This window comes from Zootermopsis nevadensis, unplaced genomic scaffold (genome assembly GCF_977971745.1).
Source record: "Zootermopsis nevadensis isolate Lab colony 2312 unplaced genomic scaffold, Znev_1.0 Znev_ptg000002l, whole genome shotgun sequence".
NCBI lineage: Eukaryota > Metazoa > Arthropoda > Insecta > Blattodea > Termopsidae > Zootermopsis > Zootermopsis nevadensis.
In genome coordinates, this window is record NW_028259134.1 from 10,902,813 (window position 1) to 10,930,059 (window position 27,247).

Below are 27,247 nucleotides of genomic sequence, written 5' to 3' on the forward strand. Positions count from 1 at the left end.
TCGACCCGTGATTGCTGCCAATAATTACCGGCTTGTGGCTTTTCAGACAGTAATTAACACTCCACGCGCTGAGCAGTAAGAAAAAGTTCTCAACTCTCCGGTGGCCCGTCTGTTTAAGTGGATTGTGGAGTAGTTTCTCAGTTATCGGTAAACTGCATTACTGCTCCCGCAACTTGCTTGAGTTTCCGCACTCCGTTTCAACTTCCGTTTCAGTAAGGACAAGACGGGAAGTTTCTTGGCCAAAAGTTCGCGTCAGATGTTCGAGTGATGGGCCAATTACAGCGGTGATTTTATAACTGACAACGTTAGCAGTTTGTCTGATAACATCATCACGGCAGAACCAGTGGTATAACACACACCAATAGACCGTAGGCCGCTGCAGCAATTTCTCGTCTGCCATGGCTCCGAAAAAAAGAAACAGTTAATAAATTACACTTCAATTTACCAACTATGGTGTGATATCCTGAGAGACTTCTTCATTTCTTCGTGGTGAAATTAGTTTACAGCAGCATTATGTAAACAGCAACATAAATAAATCAATGAAATGAATAACTACGGGGGGGGGGGGGGGGGGGTGATATCTAACAGAAGAAAGTGACTTTTAAGTTTGCCATCGCGTCCAAACCCACACTTGAGATCACACAGCTTCCTATCCAAAATATCGGTATACAATAGTTTATCGGTAAATCTGTCAAACCAGCACGTATAATACATTTCCCATTGCATCTCTATTGTTTCAATATTTTCAGCCCCGTCAAGAGAGTGTTTTACAACAGTTAATGTTCAAAGAACATTTGTCATAAAATATTTGGGACATCACATGGAATTCCAAAATGTGATCTCTGTCACATATTTACTCATGGTCACCATTTTGTTTTCAGAATTGGTTTTATTAAAGGCAGCTGAGTACAGTATTGTTATAAATAAACAGAATCAGATGTACTGTAGGTAAACCAGGGGGCATTTTCATATTTGAATAATGAAAACAGGTTAAAAACGTAAAATAATTTAAACGGTGGTGGTTTTATTTATATACCTTTTTGTCTTCTGATTGTGTTCATTAACGGCACACTGACTTCGCTTTGTTCCACACTGAAATTATAGAGCTAACTGTCTTCATCTGGCAGACAAGCAGTCCAGCCTTCCTTCGTAACTTATTAAAAAGACAGAGTTCGTATTGCTGACAGCAGCAAGGCATTAACTTGTCGGTCGTGTGGGTGGCTTGACTGGCCTTGGAACCAACTGATCGATCTCCTACACCCAATGCTCCCTAGAGGTCGCCAGCGTCGCACGGGCCCTTCTTAAAAACGTTCAAATCAACCGTCAGGAAACAACGACTTCTTTAAAATTAAAATCGTTACATGACTAAATCAATTCAAACTGGCTAAAACATGTTTCAAACCAGAAAACATGGAGTATGCTTGCAGCATAGTCTTACAAGTCGAAGACAGACTTGAAACCCAATTTATAGAGAAGGGCTTTACTTTGAAGTAAACAGTTACAGTGCAGAGGGGCTTTTACGCAGACTCAAGATGACACTGGACCATGAATTCCTTCCTTCTCGTAGCTGATTTTTACAAACTCCAGGGAGCTGGGTCCTTGAAACGTGATAGTCGCACAGCTGGCAGAAAGAAATCGCCTTTCATGGGAACCCGAAAGTCCATTGCCACAACCCACCACTAAACAAGATAATTCCTGAGTTATTTAAATCCAATCCATATCTTCAAAGCTTTATTTATTTCCATCCAAGATCCTTTTTAATGCCAACCTCCCATCTAACTAAAATTTTAACTATGCACTTCTCATTTCTCCCATGCGTGTTAAATATCCAATTAATCTTATAGTCCTTGAAAGTCGGTGCAAAATCTTGTTACATAGAACTCGTATAAAGTAATATTCGAACATTATATATATATATATATATATATAAACCTTAAAACATCTTCTTCATTTTTGAAACGTTGGTATAAAAACAGTATGGAGACAAAATGAATTCGACTAAATGGATCAGGAAATAAAAACTCGGTGCGTAGCAGATTTAAAACCGAAAGGCGTTTCCTACAATTTCTACAGAGAACTTTCTAGACAATTAATTTATTGCAATATTCTCCAATCATACTGCAATATACAGTCCTTATTTCTTGAACCTTAGTAAGTCTGTTATTATGTAGCTGTAAGCTGGAACCTTGACATTCAAGATATTTTCAAATTTTATCTGCAGACTACTTACACAGGCTGTGAGTCATTATGATGCTAACGTCAATAATACCTACATGTTAAGTGTTTATTTAATTATGTTTCAGGCAGTAAATTCTGGGTTCTTGTGAACACAGTAGCAAAACTTCGGGTTCCAGAAAGTACAAAAATATCTTGACCAGATGAGCTGCTATGAGCTTGAGCTTGTAAAGACGGAGTAAGCTTCATGGAGTAAGATAAAAGGTATAGCAGGGATACGTAGAACAGTGCGTGACCTGCAGGCTTACCTAAGCAACGTCACGGCGTCTGGAGGTTAGCTCTGCACTGAGGATGGTCACTCCAGGGATCAAATTAGGATTTCTGTTACAGGTAACAGGCCTTCGTTTATGCCCGCACCATAATGCAGCTGCAGACGTCATGAAACCAATCGCTACTGTTAACGATAAATAGATATGCAAAATCGACAATACATCGGTGCCTGGATGAAGGTTTCCAAATTTCCAAATACGAAAGAAAGGCAGTACCTATAAATCAGGGTTACTGATATTAACGAAATGTATACAGATGTATAACAATTTTTTTTCAAGATATTAACGCTTAAATTATGATTTTGCTACATTACAGGCAATATGAAATATAAGCCGTAAGACAGTAATCATATTCGGTTGTAATTTTTGGAAAAAATTGTTACTTTTTGCAGACTTTCTAAAACTGTAGTCTGGAATTGACTATGAAAACCGAAACTGTTACCGAAGACGTGGTATGAGCATCGCCATCTGCAAAGACAGGGAAAAGGGATCAATTTTTGGCACAAATAACTTCCTAGATACTAATATAAAGAAGGAAAATAAGTTTAAAGGATGTAAACTTGTACAAAACTAACTTACTACAAATATAACAGACCATGCAGGGATAAATTAATATATTCTTACAGGAAACAAAGCTCACGAGCAAATTTGCTACATATTTTAATAAAGAAATGCATGCGAATACAATTTCTCATTACATTCTGAACGTCCGCTATACGTATCAGTATTAATATTTATATTAAAAAATGTTCGTTGTGCGTTAGGACATATCTTTATTATATCCTTGTTTATAAAATAAAGAAAAATTCATTGAATTTTTCAACATACATTCATCCAGCAATAACCCATCATTTAACAACACATTTACAAGTATAACACTCTAGGTTCTTACGACCCGTACAGTGGAACATACAAGATGTTTCAGTTCTCTGGCAGTGTTACACCTCTGAAACAGGGTTAGCACATTACGCTCGCAAACATTTTAAGCAAGTGTCCAATGCCAAGTGAAGTATTTAGGTACATATTTCACAAAATAACTACTAGTACAGACCAAATAAATTTATACAACATTAGAATGTATCCAGTGCCACTTAAAAGCTCATTTCTTCTTCAACTGTCTTCTAACCACTAAAACATCTTATACCACAGAGTCAAATAACATGAAGTACAATGGTGTAGATGATTCCACTTGTCAAAACACGACCACAGTTGTTCAAAATACTTAAGAATAGGAAATAAGTCATATGTTCGAGGCGCTACTACAATTTACAGAAACGCAAATTACTATGGTATGTACTAATTAGTAGAAAGCCTTTTCCCGATATGATCAAGTTTGTCAATAAAACTCAAAATCATTCTACACCAAAAGCTTCATATTTAATTCAAAATTTCCATAAATATATGTCTTAATAATGTCATGTTATGCTGATACGTAGTAACAAAAGGTAACGCAGTGAAATTAATTATTGATAATTACATTTTATGTAATAGTGCCAAAGTTTAAAAAAGTTTTCATCTGATAGATCATGTAATTACTGTGCGTTTCCTTGTAATAAATTTGGTGCTCTTTACATATATCACAATCTCACTTTTATTCTTGCATAAATATGTTTCCTTCAATCTATTTCAGTTCTGGAAGCTGCATAAATTTCTGACCATTCAAGTGAACAATTACCACTACTGCTATGAAACTGAGACATGCGGAGTTTCGCGGGGGATATCTGTACTCTGAAGCATTATGATAATTTACCAAATGAAGTACAAGTACACTGAAACACGGTTTAACTCTTCTCCGAATGTATGCGATATTTTGTTCAGAATTACAATTAATTTTTTTATGTAGTGATACATACAAAGAAAATTATTCATAATCAACCTAAAATGTGGGCAGGGAATAAAATTTTTTGTGGCCAATGATTGTATGGAGACGTGAACAATCAGCACGGTCGATTTCCGTATAATAATACAGAAACTGTGTTGAAGCATGTAAAATATTTTGAGGTGAAATTTAAAGTATTTACCCCCGAATTATGCCTTCTCAACTAACAACTGAGCTAAGAAAAGGAAGAACAGTCATGATTACACTAAAGTGGAGTCACCTGATAATTATACAAATTGCTGTTACCTTGAAAGAGGATAATTGAACTTATAGACATTTTAATAGAACAATATTTTCGAGAAACAAACAACTCACATAATACAACTAACAAATAACACCGATTTTTTTTTTAAAAATTGCACATGTTGAATAATTAACCTATGCTGAAAGAAACCCTATGCAAAGTTCGTTTCTTTTAGAGTCCACAAAAATAACGAAAAATTGTAAAATAATTATTGTTTTTGTTCCAGGAAATGTTCTGTGATTAAATTGTGCGTTAGTAATTTTGATTTATGGTCATTAAAAGGCAAAACAAGGCGTACTAATGCTATTAAATTATTCTCTGATATTAAAAATTATAGATAAAAGTTTCAAAACAGATGAAATATAACCTACTAATTCACATTTTGGCACTTTTCAATTACTCCATATTAACAACAATAACTTCAAAATGTGAATCATTCCAGCCCGCTGGTTTTGATTTTCACAGGTACATAATCAGACTGTCGTTTTAAAGAAGAACATATTTTAACCTTCTTAGATAGTTTCATATTATCCTCTTTTAAAATATTGTTGACATTCCACCACTTTCGCATTCATTATTCATAAATAACTTATATATTCCCTCACATTCATAATATTCAATGGTTTGTAATAGCTTTACATGCTTACTTACTATATCAATTATATCTCACAATCCAATAGCATGTACAGCTAATTTTACTATGCAAAAACTACAGAATTACGCTATATTCACACACTTACTAATATCCTGTATTACAACAAATACGCTAAATATCTGTGCAACTAATGCACTAGGCATGTTTTAGACAAGCAAACAGCATATATAAAAATGTTTCAATTTGCGGTGACTATATGGGTACATATGTATCGACTATTAAATATTGTCATGTGCACTATATTCTTAGTTCATTTGAATACGACAAGATCGTTTTACTGTTTTATGCTCGTTTACTAATACTTAAAGTAATACAAATTCATTTATTTCTTATATATAACGTACAAAATAACGAATGCTTTAAACTCTAAACTAAGCTGATAAAAAGTCATCCACATCATGCAGACTATTGCTCTATCACAGAAGCTTAAATATTTCCCATTCAAACCAGCTTTAAAATACTAAGTAGGTTATTTTGAAACACATACACAAGAGTCCTGATTAAGTTCTGAAATACAGCTTCAATAAATCATAATTCGGTGTCGTATAAATATTAAGAATATGTAACAATATCAGAGACAGCACATTACACAGTCTGAAGTATTACGTTGCACGTAATGCCAAAAATTATTGCAGGAATTCGATTTCTAAAATTGTGGTTTACTGTTAATTTACGTTTGTTAAAGTCAAGATGAGTAAATTTGTTACAAATATCGGAGGTTGAAATGTGTGCCATATCTAAAGTTGGAATAGTCAGGCACATTTTACGAGAACATTGTTGTATTGGGAATATCGGTAATCAACATAAACGATGTCTTATCTTGTAACAACCGTGATATATGATGTAATATGAATTCACAGGCAACTAGTTAGATAAAAACTGAAGAGAATTTACATATTACACAGAGATTAGGTAAATATTTACGAATTTTCTGCAATAATTCAACGTATCTTTCAACAAATAATATGAACACGTGTAAATTAACAGTGTAAATATTAATATATCTCAAATGCAGATAATAATCGACATCTGCTATATTATAATTGCGAGATTTCTTTCACTTCGTTCCTTCTCCAGTTTCAAAAATATATTCAACTGTGAAAACGTATCAATGGGTATTTAAAAATTGTTTTACAGTCGCAATAGACACAGCTAACCATTTATTCCGGTTTAAGTGATCTAGAATTAGTTAATATAGTGCAAGGTATTTGGAAGTATGTTACACCATTCACGATGCAGATGTGATTGTAATTGATAACAGAATATTAAAAAAAATCAAATCCAAATAAACATTAAATAACGCGCATGAGCATTTATTTGTAAGAAATGAGAGTAAGAAACAACCTGCTTGTGTTAAAATAAAGTAATGATAGTTGATGAATTTGTAAATATACAAGTTAAACCTTTTTAGAATGTAAAAATTAGCCGAAGTCTTATAACAACAGATTCCCATGTAAATGAAACCATTAATCTCATATTAAGCATTTGAAAAATTCTTCTAACGTACTCAATTTGCCATGATTCATTGAAAAGCATGAAATAAGTATTTCAATGCACCTTTATAGACTATCTTGAACTTGAAGGATTAAAATAATTTCCTGGTTATTATTCAACTGACAACGCCACAGATTTAATCAAAACTCTTGACATAATTTTTATGTTAATATATATAATGAAATAATTTTACTCTATTCGTTACGCGAGGAGAGAAAAACACCTTACAGGAAACGATATACAAATTTGTCAAGCAAAACTGATGGACAAGAGCAGATTTGTAAGATGCAACCATCACTCGCCCTAAAATTCAACTGTTCTAACATGTAAGATTATACACTTGCAGGGCCAGCCAGCAATATCTATAAATCTACAAGAACATTATGTTGTCATGATCAGATTCTTGCATTGAATACATCTGAGAATAAAATACTGATGTAACTGGACATCAATATTTGTAACACTTTATGACAAACTATATATATTTTACAACCTATCGCAGTATAGAACTAGCAAACTGAGATATCTGAAAGATATTCATGTGGTACATGCTATAAAAGAAAATACCGTACCAGCTGACTTGACTACGACTGGTTTTACATGCAATATTTCACGTGTATTATCGCTTTATAAACATTACATTTTTAAGTCAATTATCTCTTATTAATGTTTAAATCTGATGCTGAAAATGTATCATTTGTCTTCGGATATATGATAAACATAAAGTATATGAGTCTGTGTTCACTCTAATGTTTAATTAGTTTTAGAAATAAAATTAAATTAAGTACATCATTCTTTGTGATTTTAAAACAATACCGCGAAACCTAAATATAATTTTCAAACAACAATTCATTCAATATAAATCCCACTATCAAGAATGGCACAGTGACGTATGAATTGCCCAAAGATGTAAGTTATACTGAACTTCGTATCATAATATTTGTTCATCGCCAATGAAAACTTTGATATAAGCACTAACATTCACAGTGAGTAACTCAGTTTATACCAGACAGATATCTGCACTTTTTAAAATCATCTACAATATTATGAAACATGGAAATAAGGAGATTTATAACAACAAATGATTACAAAATATACGCATAAATACAAATGTGTTCGCTTCAAATGGACTAGTAAACCTAGTGAGGACACTAGAATTAGTCTAATTCGAAGAATGAGATTACGTTCTAAAATTTTATTTAATTGGTTTTCGAAAGGCCTGTGTGTAATTTGTTTAGACAATGTGTAGTAGTATTGTCCTAAGTTCAGAACACTGTGTGTGACGCTAATAGTAGGACTTTAAGTTTTTAGTAATTTAAGCCGAAGTCATGCAATGAAAGTGTGGTTACAATACAGGCTTCAGATGTCAGACATACTGCTATAACACGTTATTCTGTGTTCAAAGTCGGTGGTAGGTAATTCTGAACACGATGTAAAAGATCTGTAAACGATAAGAAATCACTTATATATATCTTTAGAGAATCGGAATTGTGTATTCCCTGGACATTACAAAGGCAGTTTTCAAATAATAATTTTGTAACAAAGTTACAAATAACGGAAGAACATATTCTAAGATATGTGAAACATTAAACATTTTCTTTATATCAACATTTTCAAAATCCACACGTTGTCTTTTAAAAGTCTTGACACAACTAAAATTCTGAAGATTTGTAATCTTAGTTAATAAATATGGATCAAGTATGAATGACGACGATAATGTTTCTCTAATAAGGTAAAATTTAATTAATTCCAATTTTTTTACTTTAGATGATTTTGTCAGCCCAACTTGTCACCAATACCAGTTTATATATACAAATAAATACTACAAAACATGAATTAAAAAATATTCGAAACTTTACCGAGAAACTATAGTAGTGCCTCAGAATACAAATACGCATATTTAGAATAACACATATCTGAGCTGCATATATTTCGTCGGTAAGGGCAAAATTACAGTAAGCAGCATACAGAGGCCTAATTTAATGACAAAGATACCTCTGGAGATATAAACAAAGGTTCAGTCAGTCGCACAATTTGTTATTACTAGCTGGCCAGTAGAGTTTGATCAAGATCATTTACAAATGAGGCACTGAAACTCACTTTCTTTGGACGTTGATCTTCTAGGTTTCGACACATGTGGAATTGCGTATAGCTACTGTCGTTTCGAGGGAAACTCCTGCCCCCCTTTTTAAATAAAGTGAATCGTCACTTACAAGATTACACGGTGTTTCAACCCAGAAACACACAATCTGAATTTTCAGCACCGTGAAAATATCAAATTTCATTAGCGTTATTTTATTTTTACCCAAAATACATTTTATTTCTGTGAGCAATTTAAAATTATTTATGACAAGCAGAGGCGTTTACGTGTCTTTCTACAATGCCTTTCCTGAATGGGTTCAAACTTGCAAAGCCAGTGGACATTAACTAAGACACTGTGTCAATGAACGAGGCTGTCTTCTTGGTTGTAGCACCGTGCAGTCTAGAAGAAGTTTACCAACGATTCAGAGGTCCTTGCTGATGAGTCATCGCCCTGATGAAGAAGATGAGGTCTGAAACTTTGGTAAACGTCTACCAGACTGCACGGTGCTACAACCAAGAAGACAGCCATCTTCTTGAAAACCTCAAATTCTAATTATGTCAATGAAGACTGATATTATGAATGGTTACAAGAAGATAGTATGTAACTTGTGATGCCATCATGAGGACTTCATTAGTTCACAAAACTACGTTTTTTTGTATGTTAGCAAGACAAAAATACATAATAACGAAAGCCTTTTGATTTTGTAGCTCCTGGAACATCATTTAAATTTAAAACCAATTTCTTTATTTTAATTAAGTAAATATGTACATGTTACAGGCCTATACTTAAACTAATAACTTGAGCTCAAGAAATTATGGCATACTTGTGTGTTCTTCTGTTACCAGATTACAAAACGATTTGAAGCACATTGCTTTGTCCGAAAGTATAGTTGTACTTAGGATTTTTATATACAAAAATAAAACAAAATAAATAAAAATCTGTGGTTGACAAGGGTTCTAAGTAATGGTCGGATTATATTACACGGCTGTGTGATTAATTTTCACGACCTCAGCACATGTAATGTCTGGATATAATCTGTTGCAGAAAACCTTAACGTACCTTTATTCGAAATCTATCATAAAGCACATAGACAGCAGTCCATCTATAGTAGAATATAGAATTAATCAACGTCACAATTGACTTACTGCATATTCCTGTATCACACAGAAATAACATTTTTATTGCCATTGAGATCAGCCTGTTTCTTGTTGAAATATTTGCAAAAAGATGCATAATACTCCTGGGACTCAAGAACTGATTCATACAAAACCTGCACCATATTTAATGATAATGTTGGCACTGATTTGTATTCTTTTCATAATAGGCAGTGGGTTCATGAAAAAGATATTTGCAAAAAAATCTCCTCTGCAGTCATTCGAAACATTGTACAAGGATCACGATTTAAAACGAAGAAGTTTCTATGGGCCTATATCCGTTTTGATTTTTGTTTCAATTTCAGTCACGATCCACTTATTTTTCGACATATGAGTAACACTTTGGCTACAAATTCTCTTTCTTGCCAGGCCGAGCCAGGACGATATTACTTTTTAAAACCACGAAACAAGTAATTTTCTTCGTTTTCACACAGAAACATAGAAAAAGCGTAGTTTCGTTCACTTTAATGCAATTCAAAGCTCGTCCCTTTTACTTTCAAAGCAATGTGTCTCGTTTAAACTCTAAACGCCAATCTTTATTAGAGAGTCACAAACAACGGAGTCGCCGTCTGGCCTTAAAATATTCCAGCAAAGCTCAGTTCAAGGCTGGCAGCTCCAGACAGCTGTTCTTTTTCGTTCAGAATTCCCCTGTACTTGGCACAGTTACACGGCACACGTTTATCTATGGACATAGTGAAACACGTCTTCACCTCAGAAACGGTGGGGCGTCGGTTACATTTTCTAGCAAGCTTCTTCTAAGACACAGGAGATTAATGTTCTGCAACACTGAAATATAACTGCAGTAGACATGTACACTTAGCTATCGTCTGTGAGGACGACACGGCTGAAGACAAACACGAGAAACAAAAATTTAGTCAATTTAATCCACTTTATAATAACATACCAAGAATCTTATATGAAAACGCTGAGAAAATTATTTATAGTCATTTTAAAACTCTTCACTAAACAAAGACGCAGAGTTACAAGCATTCAGGGTACAGTGTCTTTTGTAATGGAAGAGAAAATGACGAATAGTACAGCTTTTCTAAAATTAAAATATCAGACTACACTTTTGAAATAACCCTGTAATCTGAAATCGCTTTAATATTAATAGTAGTATACTGTCGCAAGGTAAATGTCATTGGGCTAGGTTATATTACATTTTATATCTAGATTGTAAGTTGTTATCTCTTCACAATACTCGGATAAATTATGACAGAACGGACAACCGCGCTATTCTGTCCCTAATCCAGTACAAATTACACATAAAATAGATTTCTCCTACTTCCTCTTGGACTTCAAAATTCTATTTACCTCTTGCTCACATTCTAATTCCAATAACTTTAAATAAGTAACTCCAGGTACAATCTTCACTGACCAACTGATAATTACTCAATTGTTCAAGAACTTTAGTGTTGTTACGAGATCCAAAGCTGGGCATCAGATCCCGCTCTGAGGCATTTCAATGCCGCCTTTGTACGCTGTACCTCATTTGTTATTCTCTCATTAGCGTCTTCATTGTCCAAGATTTTCTTCTAAGGAGATTTCCGAAAAAAAAATTGTATCATGCTTGTAGGCTAAATATGAAATGAACGTTGGTGTGTAATTTATCTTCCAATATTCTTTACATCACTTTATTCTCAAATTTAATACTTGATAGGCCTGTATGGAACTCGAGTGTATGCCTATTATTTGTTGCTTATATGCGACAGGCCTACGTAAATTGTAAATTGCCTATAATATTAAGACACGATAGGCCTATAATCTCATATACAAAACTGAAACTATGGGTGGGTCTGTGTTCACTCGTAGCTCGACAATGGATAAATAAATTTGCACCAAGAGTGGCATACTTATTTCTTGTGACCAGGACGTTAGTTTAGAAAGGTCAACACTCCTAAAAATGTTCTTGAGTTCGAGTCCCAAGGGGGTAATTCCTGAGTTCAGAAACTAAACATGATATAAGAACGGCGCCAAGACCAAAGTTGTTTGTTTCTAAACGGGCATTATAGAACAAAGGCCACAACCGGGAAAAACTATCCTGGATTCGAGTCCCGGTAAAGATGGTTTCTGTAGTTCGAAACTCAAGAAAAGCACAAGAACGATGCCAAGAACAAAGCTGTTTGTGCCGGTGAGAATATTACAGGAACGAAGCTCGCAAACTTAAATCTGTCTCGGTTTCGAGTCTCGTTGAAGTAAAAATTTTCTCTTACAGTGAAAGTTAGAGCTAGTCCAATTTATATGGAGTATCTACGCATTTTTCTGTTTTCTCCGTGTCAGTGAATTTTAGCAAAAGGCGGGAAAGCAGTGGGCAGGGAGTTGAGGTGGATTTATTTAATGTATTGGGGTCTGTGTGCCTTCAAATTTATGTGGAATGCTTCTGTGGTTCTGAAGCTGGAAGCGACTGCCTCAGTGCGGTAACAATGAAGCGTCTGAACGATTGTTCAGACATTAATTTCGGCATCTCTCGCGTTTCGCTGGAACGAGCGTGATAAGAAAGGTGGCTCCTTGGGGGAAATTATTCTACATGACGCCAGGTTTCTTGAAGTAATGCCCACAAAAACATAGACGATGTTATGGAAGGTATCTGAAACGTGTTTCTAGGACGTCAGAGCCGAAGGCGGTGTGTGCGAGTTGTTTCGATTATTCTACATACCACTTATAATTATCCATCGCTGTTCTGATGTCTCACACTTATTGAACACAAACTGAAAACACAATACTTTTGTAAAAAATTAATATTGAGTCTTATTTAATATTATATTTAATATTAACGGTAGCTGATAACGCGGTTCAAGTGGTATCACTCTGTTTGTTAAATGGCCTATGTATTGAATCATATTGGATTTTAATTTATAAATTTCTGACCCAAAATCATGTCTTGTTGCTATCAATTTGTGTATATTTTTCTAAATATGGGGACAATTAAATATACGGCACTCAAGACATGGGAAGTGATGTGTGTAGTTAACGCCTGATTACGTTTTGAGAAGCTAATATCAAGTGCAATAGTCAAGAAATGCCTCGTATTTATGAAACCTCAGTTTAATTGTATTTTGTAACTACCGTTTTCATAAAGGCCGTTACTGGACACTAACCTGAGGTAAATGAATCCGTACACCATATTTCTGCAATATCCAGTGTGGTGATTATCGTAAAGTGTACGAAAATGTTCATAAAACGTACGGTATAAACCGGACTGCGCGATCGGAAATGTCACATAAAACAAGAATTTCCTAAAGATACGAGTCGAAAATCGCTTCTTGGCCGAAAACACTTCTTCCTCTGTCGACACAATTTACTTAAACTCCAACGTTTGTGTCAAATATTCTCAACATCATCAACATAATCAACTATTGGTTCTATAGGAATCCGTTCCGACTTCAATTAAATGTGTAATTGGTATGTCCATCTTTTCTTCGGTCATCCTAGCTGCCTTTTGCCTTCCGGTTTATATTGTACAGTAATCTTTTGTAGTCTGTTAGCACTCATTCTAAGAACGTGCTGTGCCCACTGTAGTCTATGCTATTGGATTGGTTCACCAAAAGTTCTTTCCTTGTTTCTTCAATTTTTTTTGTCTAGTAATTTATAGCCTCCTACTGATCTCAAAAAATTAATTTCTGACGGAATGTTTTTGAAAATCTGCTCTTTTCATGGCCCAAGTTCCTGATCCACACAGGAGTATTGGGACTGCTATAATTTTGTATAATTTCATTTGGGTATATTTTATTGTTTATTGTTCGTCTGATAGTACTGCACATTCTTTGAAATAGTGACACTTTTTCTTCTATATCATAATCTAATATGTAGCTAAGAGTGTATCACAGGTATTTGAATGTTGAGACTTGTTCTGTTGGTTTATTTTCTATACGTGCTCGTATATGATCCGTAAACAAATATTCTCAAACATATTAAACTGCACTACCGCTAAATAAATAATTTTTGTTGGTTCTAGTCAGGTTTACCGTATGATAAATTTGATCATATTCACAAACTTCATGAATCTACTGTACAAGTTAGAAATTTCTGTGTATCTTTCTAAGAAACTTATGTTAGATGGGAGTAAAAAATGGATTTTTACAAAGTAACGTCTTAGGATATGGACTAGAATAATCTGTTCCACGATAGTATCCTCGTGGAATGTCCTTGTGAATAGGGTAATAAAACTTAGAGTTTCATCTAAGGCGGGAAATTTCTTTATTATCCGAATGACTGCTAGCATCTGCTCCAGTTTATCTTTCCCTACAACGAATCAAAATCATAATATTACCGTATAGTTTCTTATACAGTGTCCCACGCAAGGTGCAACCAGCTACGTCAGCATGAGGCAATAGAAGCGAGCGAACTAGAAGGAAATGAGCTGGGTCACAACACAGAACATCGCCGACGCATGTAGTAAGTGGGTTTCGAGTTACGTAGAACTACAAAACACTGGAGCTGGATAAACGCTGTATGAGCCTTTGTTCTAGAGCATATGTTCAAGCACTTAAATCAGCATTAATTACTGCTAAATGAATAAGCTATGTGAAGGAGATGGATATATCCACTTCATCTACGTTCTCCCTCTAAATATCAGTACGCCTGAGTAAGTTAAGTGCTGCTGGAGAATGGAACATAACTACTTTGAAACTAGTAACGTCCATTTCAATTTGGCAGCAGTAGGTTACTTGTTGCGGGTTTAAATAATACCACCATCCAATTTCCTCCTACACACGATTCTGCGGTTTGTATTTATGATGGTGTCCTCAGCAGTGAGATGTGTGCAAGTTTTTATTCGAATTCTGGAATGTTCTGAACAATAACTCCCACCTATTAGGAGTACTTCAAGAACGATTCTAACATATCTTCTAAAACGTAAAGCTAAAATGTTTCGAATTTTCTACTTCCAAAATCCTTACCTATCTCTACCAGAAGAACGAGCGGGCAGTACCTGGGGGCATTTTTAGCCGCATATCAAAATTAATGTCCCCCTGCCCTTTAAAATAATAATGCCCGTCGCTACTCCCACCACTTTCTCTTCTCTCCCTCTCTATTTTTCGGCTTCATACGATTAATTATACGATATTATCTTCATGCTTGTCACCATTACTTCCTCCCACACAAATTTGAAATTCGCATTCACAACCAACCTTACAATCGAAGCTACACGGACATAACCTATGCTGCTCAAGCATTAAGATGAAGCAATAAACAATGCTGAATTAGGCCGCTTCTTAAGGAGTCAATTTCTGATCGTTAGAATAATCAGATTTTGGTTTGTAAACAATACATAAACTGAAAGCATAAGCGCTTGTGTCACCAGTTTACTGATTTGTTAATTGTCAACAGAGGCCGATTACTTAGTCGTATACAAAAGTGCTTGTGGTTCTGAATTTTTTCGCACGTGAGATACCATCGGTGGGTTTTAAGAGTCCAGTCCTCCAACTTTCCACTTGCTAACTCTACATATTTCAGACGCATCACACGTGCATTTACGGTAATTTAGGCCCAATGAGAGATGGTTAAGGAAGCGCCAATACAATACGGTAGACCAATCTTAGGCAATGACAATGTGTACAATTAACTTTAAAGGAAGTCCTTCAAGTCTGTTCATTTTGTTGCCTTTGTGTTATCTCTTCCCCTCCCTCCCCGTACCGCAGTTGGCTGGCCGGAAAACTTGTATATTTGTAATTGTCAATGGAGGTCAGAGACATCTTTCAAAAACCTTACTTTACTTCATTAACTAATTGTATTATTTAAGATTCCTTGTTCTCTGAAATTGAGAGTACTTTTCCTCTATAGCAGACCGGAAACGGAACTGGTAAGATAAATATATTCCCTTCATATATTAGCCAGAATGTTGTGTGAATTTCTTAATATGCCCCGTCTCTATCGGCTGAACGTGGCATAGTAATGGAATTATCTTCCATAATATGAAGCACTATATTACGTCACATCTGTGGTGCAAAAAATACGAAACCAAATTACCACCAAGAAAAAAGGAATGAGCCAAAAAGTTTTAAAACAACCAGCTTAAATTTTTTATCACACTGAGTCACTCTAAAAGATAAAAGGGCGGATTTTATGGTGACCTATTACGTAATGAAGTTTTGATTCTCACTTTGAGCGCCTGCAAGCTGGTTCAAGGCACTGAACTAGGCTTGTAACGGTGTGGGTGATGGGATATGAAAATCCGGATAAGCCGTCACCCGATAGATTTATTGAACCATGGCTGCTCATACCGTGGTATTATCGGCATCATATGGTGTTCTACAAATAAGGTCTGAAAAATTATTAGTGTCAGTTTTGTTTCTTGTACGTCGATATACTTAAATAACGACACTGGAAGAAGCTGCATGTCTTCATAATTTGTTTATAAGACACAAAGTTTGCTTGCTGAAAGCTCATTAATTTTCAACTTAATCAGTCATGAAAATCACATTCTTGCCTACTTAGAGCATGATGCCCTTCCAATACTGTCAGTAGTGAGTATAAGAAATTGCATAATTTATGTTTAAAAAGTACACAAAAAAACTGATCATTAAAATGCACTGTTAAGCACTCTTTAAGAATTCGTACTTACAGAAATAATATCAGAGATTGTGGTAATTGTTACTATTACGCAGTTAAAACAAAATTTGCCCTCTTCCTCTGCAGTACCCAAAGCATTAAAACTGTGCAAGCTGTCGCGTCTAACGTACTAAAACGGAGGGTATGAAGAACATTTGCAGCAGCTAACTTGTCAGATAGCGAAACTAATCAGCGAATTTAACTCGTTTTAAAGGCCCAAACTCAATTAAATATGTGGTCCTTACCTCAAATAAAACAAACAGCTGTATGATTACAAATGAAAGCATTTTAACACCTGTACGAATATTTTTTTCTTTATTCTGAGAACCAAATAAAGCTCAAATAATGTACGCCGTAAAAGTAGATTATGACAATATGACACAGTAAAGGGCCATAATAAATCGCCCCTTCCTGATAAATTTATGTTTCCTGCCATTTGAATATTTCCAAGAAATATTGAGTGATGTAATGCACCCCACTGCTTAGAAATGATATACAAATCTGTACTGGTAAAATTATTATCAGTGTTATAACAACACAGAACATTTTTTCACATCTTTGTCTAGTTTGTGTCATGCAATAAACGATATCATGCACTGTAAATGCCAGTCTACCTTTCAAATATTAGATTCGAAAATCATCTATATTATCCAATGCCATCTCTACCTAAACATGAAAACAATTAACAATCGGGCCTAAAATTATAAAAGTGGAAGATTGAAAAGTTCCCAGCAGTCACCAAAGAAACCAAAATAATGTTCATTTAAGAAAGATTACAATGTTTATAATAAGTTCGCATAATTTAATATATCAGCACGTAGTATTTGAAACACGTGGGAAGAGACGCTTATGTAGTCATTCGGCAGTGTTGATTCCACTCAACACGGTTTAGTAAATGTATTGATACTTAAATATCACTGGACTGAGACGTGGTCATCAGTTGACTTTCAACTGTTTCCTCCCTCTGTCAGAGAGGTTTCGTGACCTCAGCTTGCGAGGCCAGCATGTCCACTCTCGTGCTGATAGAGCCATCACTGAAACAAAAGAAACCGCACATTAACTATGTCATTTCTATTCCACTTGCAACTGAACTTTTCTCTCTGCAATATACTATATTATTTTCGTGTTATTTAAATTCCAAGGCTTCAGAGTTTTCATTTTTATAATTTCATTACAGCCATTGGTTCTCATAACAAGGATTAGCAGAAGAACCAAGCACACTCGGCTCTTGTCAGATGGGCTCTAATACACTTGATATTATCACTAATACACTGGACTCCAGCGTCACAAATTTTGTGATATCGCTGTAGTAAAATGTTCTACTGACGATCCCAGGCTGGCGGGCGCCGGTGAAAGAAGAGACGTTACGTAAGATTTTAAATGTTTTTCATGCGGTAATATAGTTTTAAAATGAAGAAGAAACAAAGACGTTTATTCCAACAAAATAAATGCTTTTCATTTAATTTAAAGTAACAAGATGTGATGAACGATGAGTGTAGATCAACTCCTACAAATAATCAAGTAGATGTGGACAGAAATTAAGAGCGTTAAATGTTTACATTTACATAAAAAGAGGCTAGCATTTATTTTTCCTAATATTTCAAAACTGTAAAGAAGTGTGAAATCAAAATTATAAATCTAACCAATTGACCAAAGCATCTTTAGTCATAACCTAGTAGAAGGTACCAAAAACTGCTGTCCTTCACAGTTCACTGCATATTGCAGTGATTTGGAAACAGAAGCAAAACTTTTCTCGAAAAGAATGTTTTAGTTCGCGCAGAGTAAAAGTTCTCATCTTCTGGAATTCAACCAATCGTAAAGCTGAGACGGAAGCAAACACTGTTCAGAATCATTGCCTAAAACGGTTAAAAGGAATTCGGAAAACTGTAATTTAAAAGTAAGAAACATGACCATTAGAAGAACCAGAACTGCGAGCAGGCCGATGTAAATCTTCGACGATTTCACTCAAACAGCACAGGACTGGCTCAGTGACCAGAGTCCTACTTCGCGGAGATTACCTCCGAGGAAGCCTCCCGGCGTATAGTAACTGAAATCTTTACACGAACAGTTGTCAAATATCTGGAAAAAAAATGAAATTGTGAGTGGAATCCCACTCGAGGCATAGACGTTCGTCATATTTTTTTCTGTTTTCTACAGTTCTGCGTAGTTAGGGGCCTTAAGGAAGACTGGCAACACCCCCCCCCCTTCCGGTTAAAGGAGTCCACAAAAAGTGCAGTGCATGAAAGTCACTGTTTCTTAAGTTAATTATGAACTGGAACAGACCAGAAAGTATAATCCCTACAGGCTAAACAAATACAATAATAATAATTATTATTCATTAATGTGACCTAATAAACAGGGGAAATGAAGTAGCCAGGTTAGACGTTCGAAGCCAAAGCTCATTATCGAAATTTTAAATTCCAGCTCCTATGGCAAAAAAAAGGCTACGAGTCTCAAAACAAGATAAGTAGGTTAAAAGTTTTTAATATTGCAATAGTTGTTTATTCAGATAATCATGAGTCCATAATATATTTTGGGTCAAATGCTGAGTTATCAAATCTTATAGCAGATGTTTCATATAGATACCAGTGAACTTTAAATGTTGATCTTACTCATATTATTCGGCGGCACATTTACACTGCTAAACTCTGCAATGGGTAGCCTATATACAATAAATGGACACTGATGGCAATGAGATATTCAGGAACGTAAGGAACGCATTAAAATACGCATGCGCCAAAACTGCAATATAATTTCGGAATGTTCTCAAATCTACAATTAAGAAAAGAAATGGATGCACAAACGGAACTGGCTGTCATTTCCCTAGCGAGAAAAACGTTTCGTATTCCCGTGTTGGATCTCATTATGTGCGAGGAAAGCCTATGCCATCGATTTCAAATATAATCTAATTTTAGGCAAAATTCCTGAGCTCTGCCTTAAAATCAATAGTACAACTGTGGCTTGACATGTGCTGGCGTCTGAGCTGGAAACAACATTGGTCCTGACTTTTAATCGAGTCGCTAATCAGATGAAAGTCTGAGAGATGTCCAATTCGGCTTAACCTTCACTGCATTAAGAGACTCAGTGAGGTCCACATCTGTTAAAATGCTCGTAAAGCTTTTCGAATATGTCTACGCTGGAATACCAAAAAAGGTAATTGTAAAAATGATTTATTCTATCTTCCATTAGAAGGCCAAATTAAAAAGGAATGTAATGAAAATGTTCTTTGCTCCTACAAATTTCGTAGAAAATTTAAATCTGCCTCTTGGTATAAAATAAATATGAATCCGTCTATATAACTTTACTACAGTAATTTGTCTTATTTATTCTTTCCTCTACAAGTTTGACCCGGAGATCGGCCATCTTGACAAAGTTTTCATGATTTTACGAAGCCCATCAATGAAAATTACGGAGTATCTTATATTAGGCTACTTCTGTTTCATACATATCATTACAAAATACATCTACATCACACCCCTGGAAAAGACCACTCCAAGATACGGCACCATTCAAATAATTTCCCAAAAGACATTCAGTAAGACATCTCACATATTTTTTACACACTTCATCTCACGTTAAACAACATCGTTAATCTATGCTCAGATGCAGTCTTTCCAGCAAATCTTCAAGTTACACTTTTCAGTAAATGTAAGTAGAAGTTTGCCGTAATAAAAGTTCCCTAGAACTACGCGTTACAACATGCCTTTTAATATCTACCAGTTTCGACAGAGCTATCACTATCGAGCCTGCGGAGAACACCGTTCTCCCTGGTGAAAAGATTCAGAGAGACAGAACACCCACAATACATGTAGTATAACTCTTGTGAAGAGGGCAAGGATAAAAGTGTAATAAGCCGAAAAGCATTAGGCGTCACATTCTACAAACACTTGAAAGTGGTCACCTCATAAAATTTTATTTGCGCAACTTCTGCTATTAACTTATAAAGACAAATTTAGATTAATAGCTAGCAATATTTTATAAAACTTTTCTATTATCCCCTTACATTTTTGTATTCCAAGGGAATTATTTTCAGACTACTTTCAGAATCAATATAAAACTCAAAATAACATTTCCGGGTAAGGCGAACAGAGGATAAGTGTATAATCTGAAAGAAAAAGCTGGAATCAATAATCTAACATGTTTAGGTACAGTGTAACTCAACTAAATATTTTGGATTGCTACTTAACTGTGTGAAATTCAGTGGAAAATACGACGGATACTAAATAATTTGCAATTAATAAGAGGTAAAGAGTGAAACGAATTCATATTAAATTAATTCAAATAAACAATTTACTTTACAAAAGGGAAAGTGCGAAGGAGAATGAACTTATACTGTTAAGTAGTTCTTGCAGAATAACTGAGAAAGGGGCTTTCAGTCAAACAAATGTAAGAAGACTACTTTATTTACATTATATGCACATAATACAGGCCTTACAGCGTCGTTTAAACATCGGAGTTTCGTCGTAACAGCCCCCGTGCAGCTCAGAACGCTTCACGTCCAATTTCCGTGTTACCGAAACTCCCAAGAAGGCACTCGAGAGACGTAGATTTCAGACGGGCGCTGAAGTTGAACGAGTTGGATTGGATACGTAAATAGACTACGGAATTTTACGAGAAAGGCATCCAGCGCATGGAATAACTCAGTACTTTCGGTGATTGACTGTATAACTGGACCAAACACATCTTCAGCAATCGGCTGTGAGATCGTTTTGATTCCCTTACATTTAACGACACGACAGAAGCAGGATCGGACCCAAGTGCAAATACGTTTAGTAAATCATAGATTTAGAAACTGTGAGTACCTAAGATAAAGCCACTTATATCACAATAAATTTCTTAGAGATCTATCTTGCCATGATCCTCACAGTAATGCCTTTATTTGCCAAGCCGCGTTTGTTCCTGAGGTGTGACAATTAGTAATTTGCATGAAATTTTAAACCTCTGTTGGTGTTAAATAGCCGACTTATACCAACTTCGATTGAAAATGTCCTAGCAATGTTCTAACTAAAAATTATGCATTAAGAAGCTCCTCATCAGATATGTTGTCTTTATTAGGTAATTGTCTTTATCCTCTTAGATCCATTGTTTCTTTACAATTTTGCTTTCCAAACCGATTTTATTTGCTGATTAAATTCTATAGGAAATTTTATATGGCAGAACTCTACTTCACATAAAATTTCATTTGTCAAATAAGCCAGTGTTTGTAAAAGATACAAGATGTTTATGAGATTTGCATACAGCATTAGTTTATCGTGGCTCCGTCTTCATGTATACACAGCAATACTTAAATTCTATCCTAATAAACTTATTTCGTGATGAACAGTATGTTTAATAACTACATTATATAATTTTAAAGGAAATATTGGTTAAGTTATATGTGTACGAGATGGAAGTTTCCAGCCATTCTACAAAGGAGATATAAAAGAGAGTAATGAGAAATATTAAACAGATTAGCGGCAGAAAAGACACGAATTAAAATAAATAAATTGTGACGTAAGATAAAGAGAAGTGTTACCGCTCCCTTGAGCCACAAACGAAATAGCAGAGAGGAATGTCTGGGAGGGAAAGCCACGTGGTAAAGAGCTACACCAAAACTGATATCGTGTAAAATAATTTTTGTGGGCGTAGAAGAATCAGTTCCAACCTCTCATCAAAGATATGTGGAAATCATGGAAACGTAGGATGAAACAAAGAAGGAAGATACAATTCACTTAGAATCAGGAGTTCATGATCACTGGAAATTCAATTTCGTCACTGTTTGCCAGCAACCAACCTTTACATTTCACCAGAATGCTCAACACTAATCTTGAGATGAATCCTGTGAGGTTTACAGATTATTCTTAGAGATTAACTATGATCTTTTAAATGTAAAGCATAGAATGGGACGAAAAGATGTTCATGAATGTCGAGTGGTGTAAATATTCAATATTGATTCAAGACTACCATATCGCATTTTCAATTTCATCTAATTAAATATTAAAATCAAGTTAACATTCGAAAAAGCTCTCTTTCACGAGATGCTGACAGTCGGTCGCTTAGTCAATACATTTCTCGCATTAGATTTATTACCGTGTTTACAAGATCATGTCTCTGGACTCTATCCTGAGCCAGATGAATCTAGTTTCCGTCTTCACACTACACGTATTTAATGAGTCTTTCAGTATCACTCTACAATATACGCGTAGATCTCACTAATGACCTCTCCCCTTCAGAAATTTCCACATAAAAAGTTAAAACTCATTTTTAAATTGAATCAATTACAACACAATAACTAATCGTTATCTGAGTCATAGCAAAGGAGTCATTTAAAAGGACGAGGATTTAATTACGATCTGCATTCTAGAAGTTAATTTTTGCGTTTTGCTGTTAGAATCTGCCAAGTCAGCCACATGCTTCCTCTGCGATTTCACTGTTCCCAATGCAAAGATCAAGTCATCTAAACCGTCAGTCAGTTAAAAGTATGTAAAACTGATATATCTTTGTTACTAACTCTATTCTTGACGAAATTCTTCATTCAGATCGTCATTAAAGTATTTCCGACCCGCACGACGCACCTGTAACAGAAACGTCTAACTTGTCTGTTCCCAGAGATGAAATATTCACTTAGAGGAGAAAACTATCAATAAACTAAGAACTGCGCTGAGAACAGTAATAAACCAACGGAGAGAAAAAAGCACGACCACGGACTTCCTAAACTGTTTATAAAGTTGGTACACAATACGTAGAGACAGGCAAGAAGAACGTACATTTGATAAGCGATTAAAATTTCTGTTCTGTTGACAGTAACCAAATTTACACAGAAAAATACACTAATTTTGGAAATCATTTCACACTGCATTTGTAAAACTATTATTGTTATGTTGTTTTAGAAGAAAGTATGGCATAATACAGATGTCGTATGGACTGTTGTGCTGAGTAGTCTGGTAGAAGTTTACCGAAGTTTCAGAGGCAACTGCAGCCTCAACAACACACACGACAGCCATCTTCATACTTGCTGCCGTGAGAACCTCAGATCTCAACTGTAGCATAACTTTCATCAACCACATATTTGGAACCACTTAGACTACATACCAAACTAGAGTTTATTTATAAATAAACTGTAAATGTGACGGTTCTGTCCTGCTGACGTAAACCAGTATCAGGGTTCATCGTCCTGGTTTCGGCTAGTATTTCAGTAAAAAATAAAGTCTGGCGTATTTTCTAGTTTCCTGATAAAATCCAGAAAAAACGAACTCGCAGTTAATTTGTGTCACTTTCAAATGTCGACGTAAATGGAAATAACAGTGTATGTTCACATTAAGATGCACTCTTCTGGAATATTTATAATTTATAAAAGAATTACCAGCAAGTGCAGCATAACTGAAGTTAAATTTATTACGAACCCACTGATTTTTATTTCGTAACACAGAAAAAGATTTAAACCATGCTGACACAGAACACAACAAATTACAGACTGCAAAAAATAAGAAAGCTAAGAACCTAAGTGGAAAAGAGTTTGCAATTACCAAGGTAGAATAAAGGAGAGAAAAAGCAATTACATTTCGGATGGTTGCTCAAACCAATGCTCCTTCAGATTTTAGATTACAGATAACCTCTGGAGAACCATAACCGGAACACAGCACCATAAACACAAGGCCGGTTGGTCTAGACGTAAAGGTGGCTAGTGAGTTGTTGGTTATTAAAATACACTAGATCACTCTATAGGATTTTTGTATAAGATTTTAAAATGAAAATAAACGAAGAACCAGTTGTAACATTTTAAGATGCTGTGACAGACTTTTCTCAGATATTTTCAGAACAATCACGAAGATTGTCTATCAATAAAGCTTGAGAGAAAGCCGGGTTTCGAAATGGGTAATTCTGGACTGAGTACAGCCATATTGATTATATTAGGTACTTGTTCTCAAACCCTATTCCAATGGATAAAGTTTACGAAACCTTTGTGGCCTATAATTTCCTATGGAAACGGGGCAATGAGTTCCCCACGAACAAATAAAAATCAGTATTAGTAAGATTACTCCTGAGATAATAATATCATATAATTTCATTCAGCGTGGATTGTTTTGAAACATATTGGTACAGTAGACTCCCAATTCTCCATCCTACTGTAATCTAACATTTCGTTTATGCAATGTGCCGTGTTGGAACTTTCACCATTCAGCAACCTGACGCGGCTTGTAACCCGAGAGTCTTTCATCATGTCTGTTACATAATGTTCATGTTCTTTGAAACACAGGAAAATTACGTTTCGACACGTGTTAACAGCGCCTGCGACAACATCAACACTGAGCTTCCCATAAAACCGCAGGCTTGCTAACCGCGGTTTTGCCAAACAGGGCGACGGGTTGCTGTATTTCAGGCATACAAGCAAAGAGGAGGCAGCTCAAAGCACCTGCGGGATCAGTGGATTTCATGAAGATTATAATACTTCCCTGGATATAAATTTCATGTGCATTTTATTTAATGTGTAATATCTTGAAACCTCACTTAACTATACGTTTAATATCCGTGTCTCCATTATGCTTCTTCAAACGTGAATCTCAACAGAATATCAGCACGTTTGGATTTCAAGACGCCATTGAAGCCCGTCTGATGTCAATAGACACCGGTGACAACAGAAGTTCCTCCTCTCCGCTCCCCAAAGTCATATTCTTCCTTAGGGGCAACATCTAGGATATGGCATATACTGCGCGTGCGTGGATGCAGAAAGAAGATTAAACTCTTTAAATCCGAGTGTGATCAGCAGCCAGAAGCGATTCGAGAAGACTAACGGCTCCCCAGCTGAGAAGCTGTGTTGCATAGACTCTGTCCGATTTAATAATGGCAAAGACGCTGTTCTCATGAAGCGGAACCTCTTGAACTCATTGGTAATGCATCGAATTCTGCAAAGGAACGGAACGGAACGGAACGGAACATGTTTCTGTAGTAAGGTCTAAAACGGAAATCGATAGGACACGACACTTATTAACTTATTAATGTAAAGGCACAAAAGTGATCGTGTGGGTCAGAGTAGCACGAAGGAGATCACGTGCTGCGGGCAGACCCCTCGGGTATCTTTTGGATAGGGGTTGGGTGTATCAATAGCCGCACCGGACGCAGTGACCAAGAACAAGAGATTCTGCCCCTACCGGTAGTCGAACCCCGGACAGTCAAGAAACAAGTAATCAATTTACTGGATACCACGGTTTACACCTTACCAATTTATGGATATAGCTTTGTTTCTTTTAGAAGCTAATCTGTCACTAGGCCTATATGATATAAACACCATTATAAAATATGACTATCTTCTGAAAAAGTGCGCCGTAAAGCTTGGTATAACTTTACCAACGTTTCAGAGGTTCTTGCTGACTCCATCATCATCGCCATCACAGTGACGTCATATAAAACTATATTACTATTTTAATGTTATTACTGTAGTAACAGAAAGAACAGTGTGAGGTGAAGGAAGATTCATTTAAGAAAGGAACAATGTTTCTTAGGCTGAATAAAATTTCTAAAACTTAATAAAACCTGCTATAAAATTTCTTACAAGATAGCAACCAAGCCTGTGGTTTGTATAGAGTTATTGTTTTACCGTTGGAATATTTTGCATATAAATTCGTTTAGAAAAGAGGATATATTACAATAAATTACTTTCTCTTCTACAAAATTACACTGTCATGCGGACGGTGAATTCAAAACATAAAACTCAGCTGTTTTATGTAAGCACGGACAATATAGACAGGAACCAGGAACAAGTACTGCGATTTGTAATATGAACACTAGTTGGACCATCAAGAACCAAATTTTGACTGCCATCGTAATTTAGTACATTGTGATGTAAATTTAGGAGGCACCGCAAACTGATCTAAAATCTACAATAAGGTGAATACATTCTGATGTTAAAAGAGAGAAAAGGTTTATGCCAAATTGCAATACACATATTTCCCAGAGGCGTTCTTTACGAACTTGTATATGGTATGTCCTACATATTCGTCTACTGCTTTTGCAAAGCTGCACTCCGGAGAAATGTTTCCTTCAATTCGTTAAATATTCGTCATAACGAAAAAATGTTCCATTAAAGGTTGTGCATATGAAATAGATATATCAATACTATTTTTTCTGGCCTAACCAAAATTACGTTTGAAAATAATTACAAAGTTCAATTTAACCTGGAATTAAATTTACCTGCTGTTTTGTATTTGTGTGAAACTTGGACTGTCACATTAAGGGAAGAACAAATTCTGTGAGTGTTCAAGTACAGAGTACTAGAGAGAATATTTGGACTCAAGAGAGTTTATGACAAGAAGCTGGGAAGCTGGGTCGGTAACCAGCAGATACTCTCAGGCGGTCTAAACGAACCAACAGCCTCCATAAATTTCCCAGATATCCCTGCCACAAGCAAGCCTGGGGGAACCACATGACCCAGGAGCAAGTGTTCACTACTCTCTTGACATTATCTGCTACTGAATAAATGGAGTGGATTTCCGTATCAGATCTGGAAACTCTGGAGATGCTGCTGACTCTTTCACACAGCAGTGATCTCCACTGTAAATTCTACATATTTTATTTATCTCTATTAAACAGAAAATAAGCTAATATACGACAGTAGCTGTTATCACTGGCTTAATTATTACCACAAAAGATCCGAATTATTTTATCTGTCGCTGGTTTTGCCCTAGAAACATACACGAAAACAATAAATA

General features: G+C 35.5%; 1 protein-coding gene across 1 annotated transcript in view; it reads right to left on the bottom strand.

The window, feature by feature from the left end:
- Positions 1 to 3,148: 3,148 nt before the first annotated feature.
- Positions 3,149 to 27,247, bottom strand: part of Teh1 (tipE homolog 1 phospholipid transfer protein) — a 52,920-nt gene continuing 28,821 nt past the window's right edge. Inside the window, exon 3 of the mRNA XM_022072037.2 lies at positions 3,149 to 17,596. Coding sequence (XP_021927729.2) covers positions 17,530 to 17,596 — 67 coding nt within the window. The 3' untranslated portion in view covers positions 3,149 to 17,529. The remainder of the gene's footprint in view (positions 17,597 to 27,247) is intronic.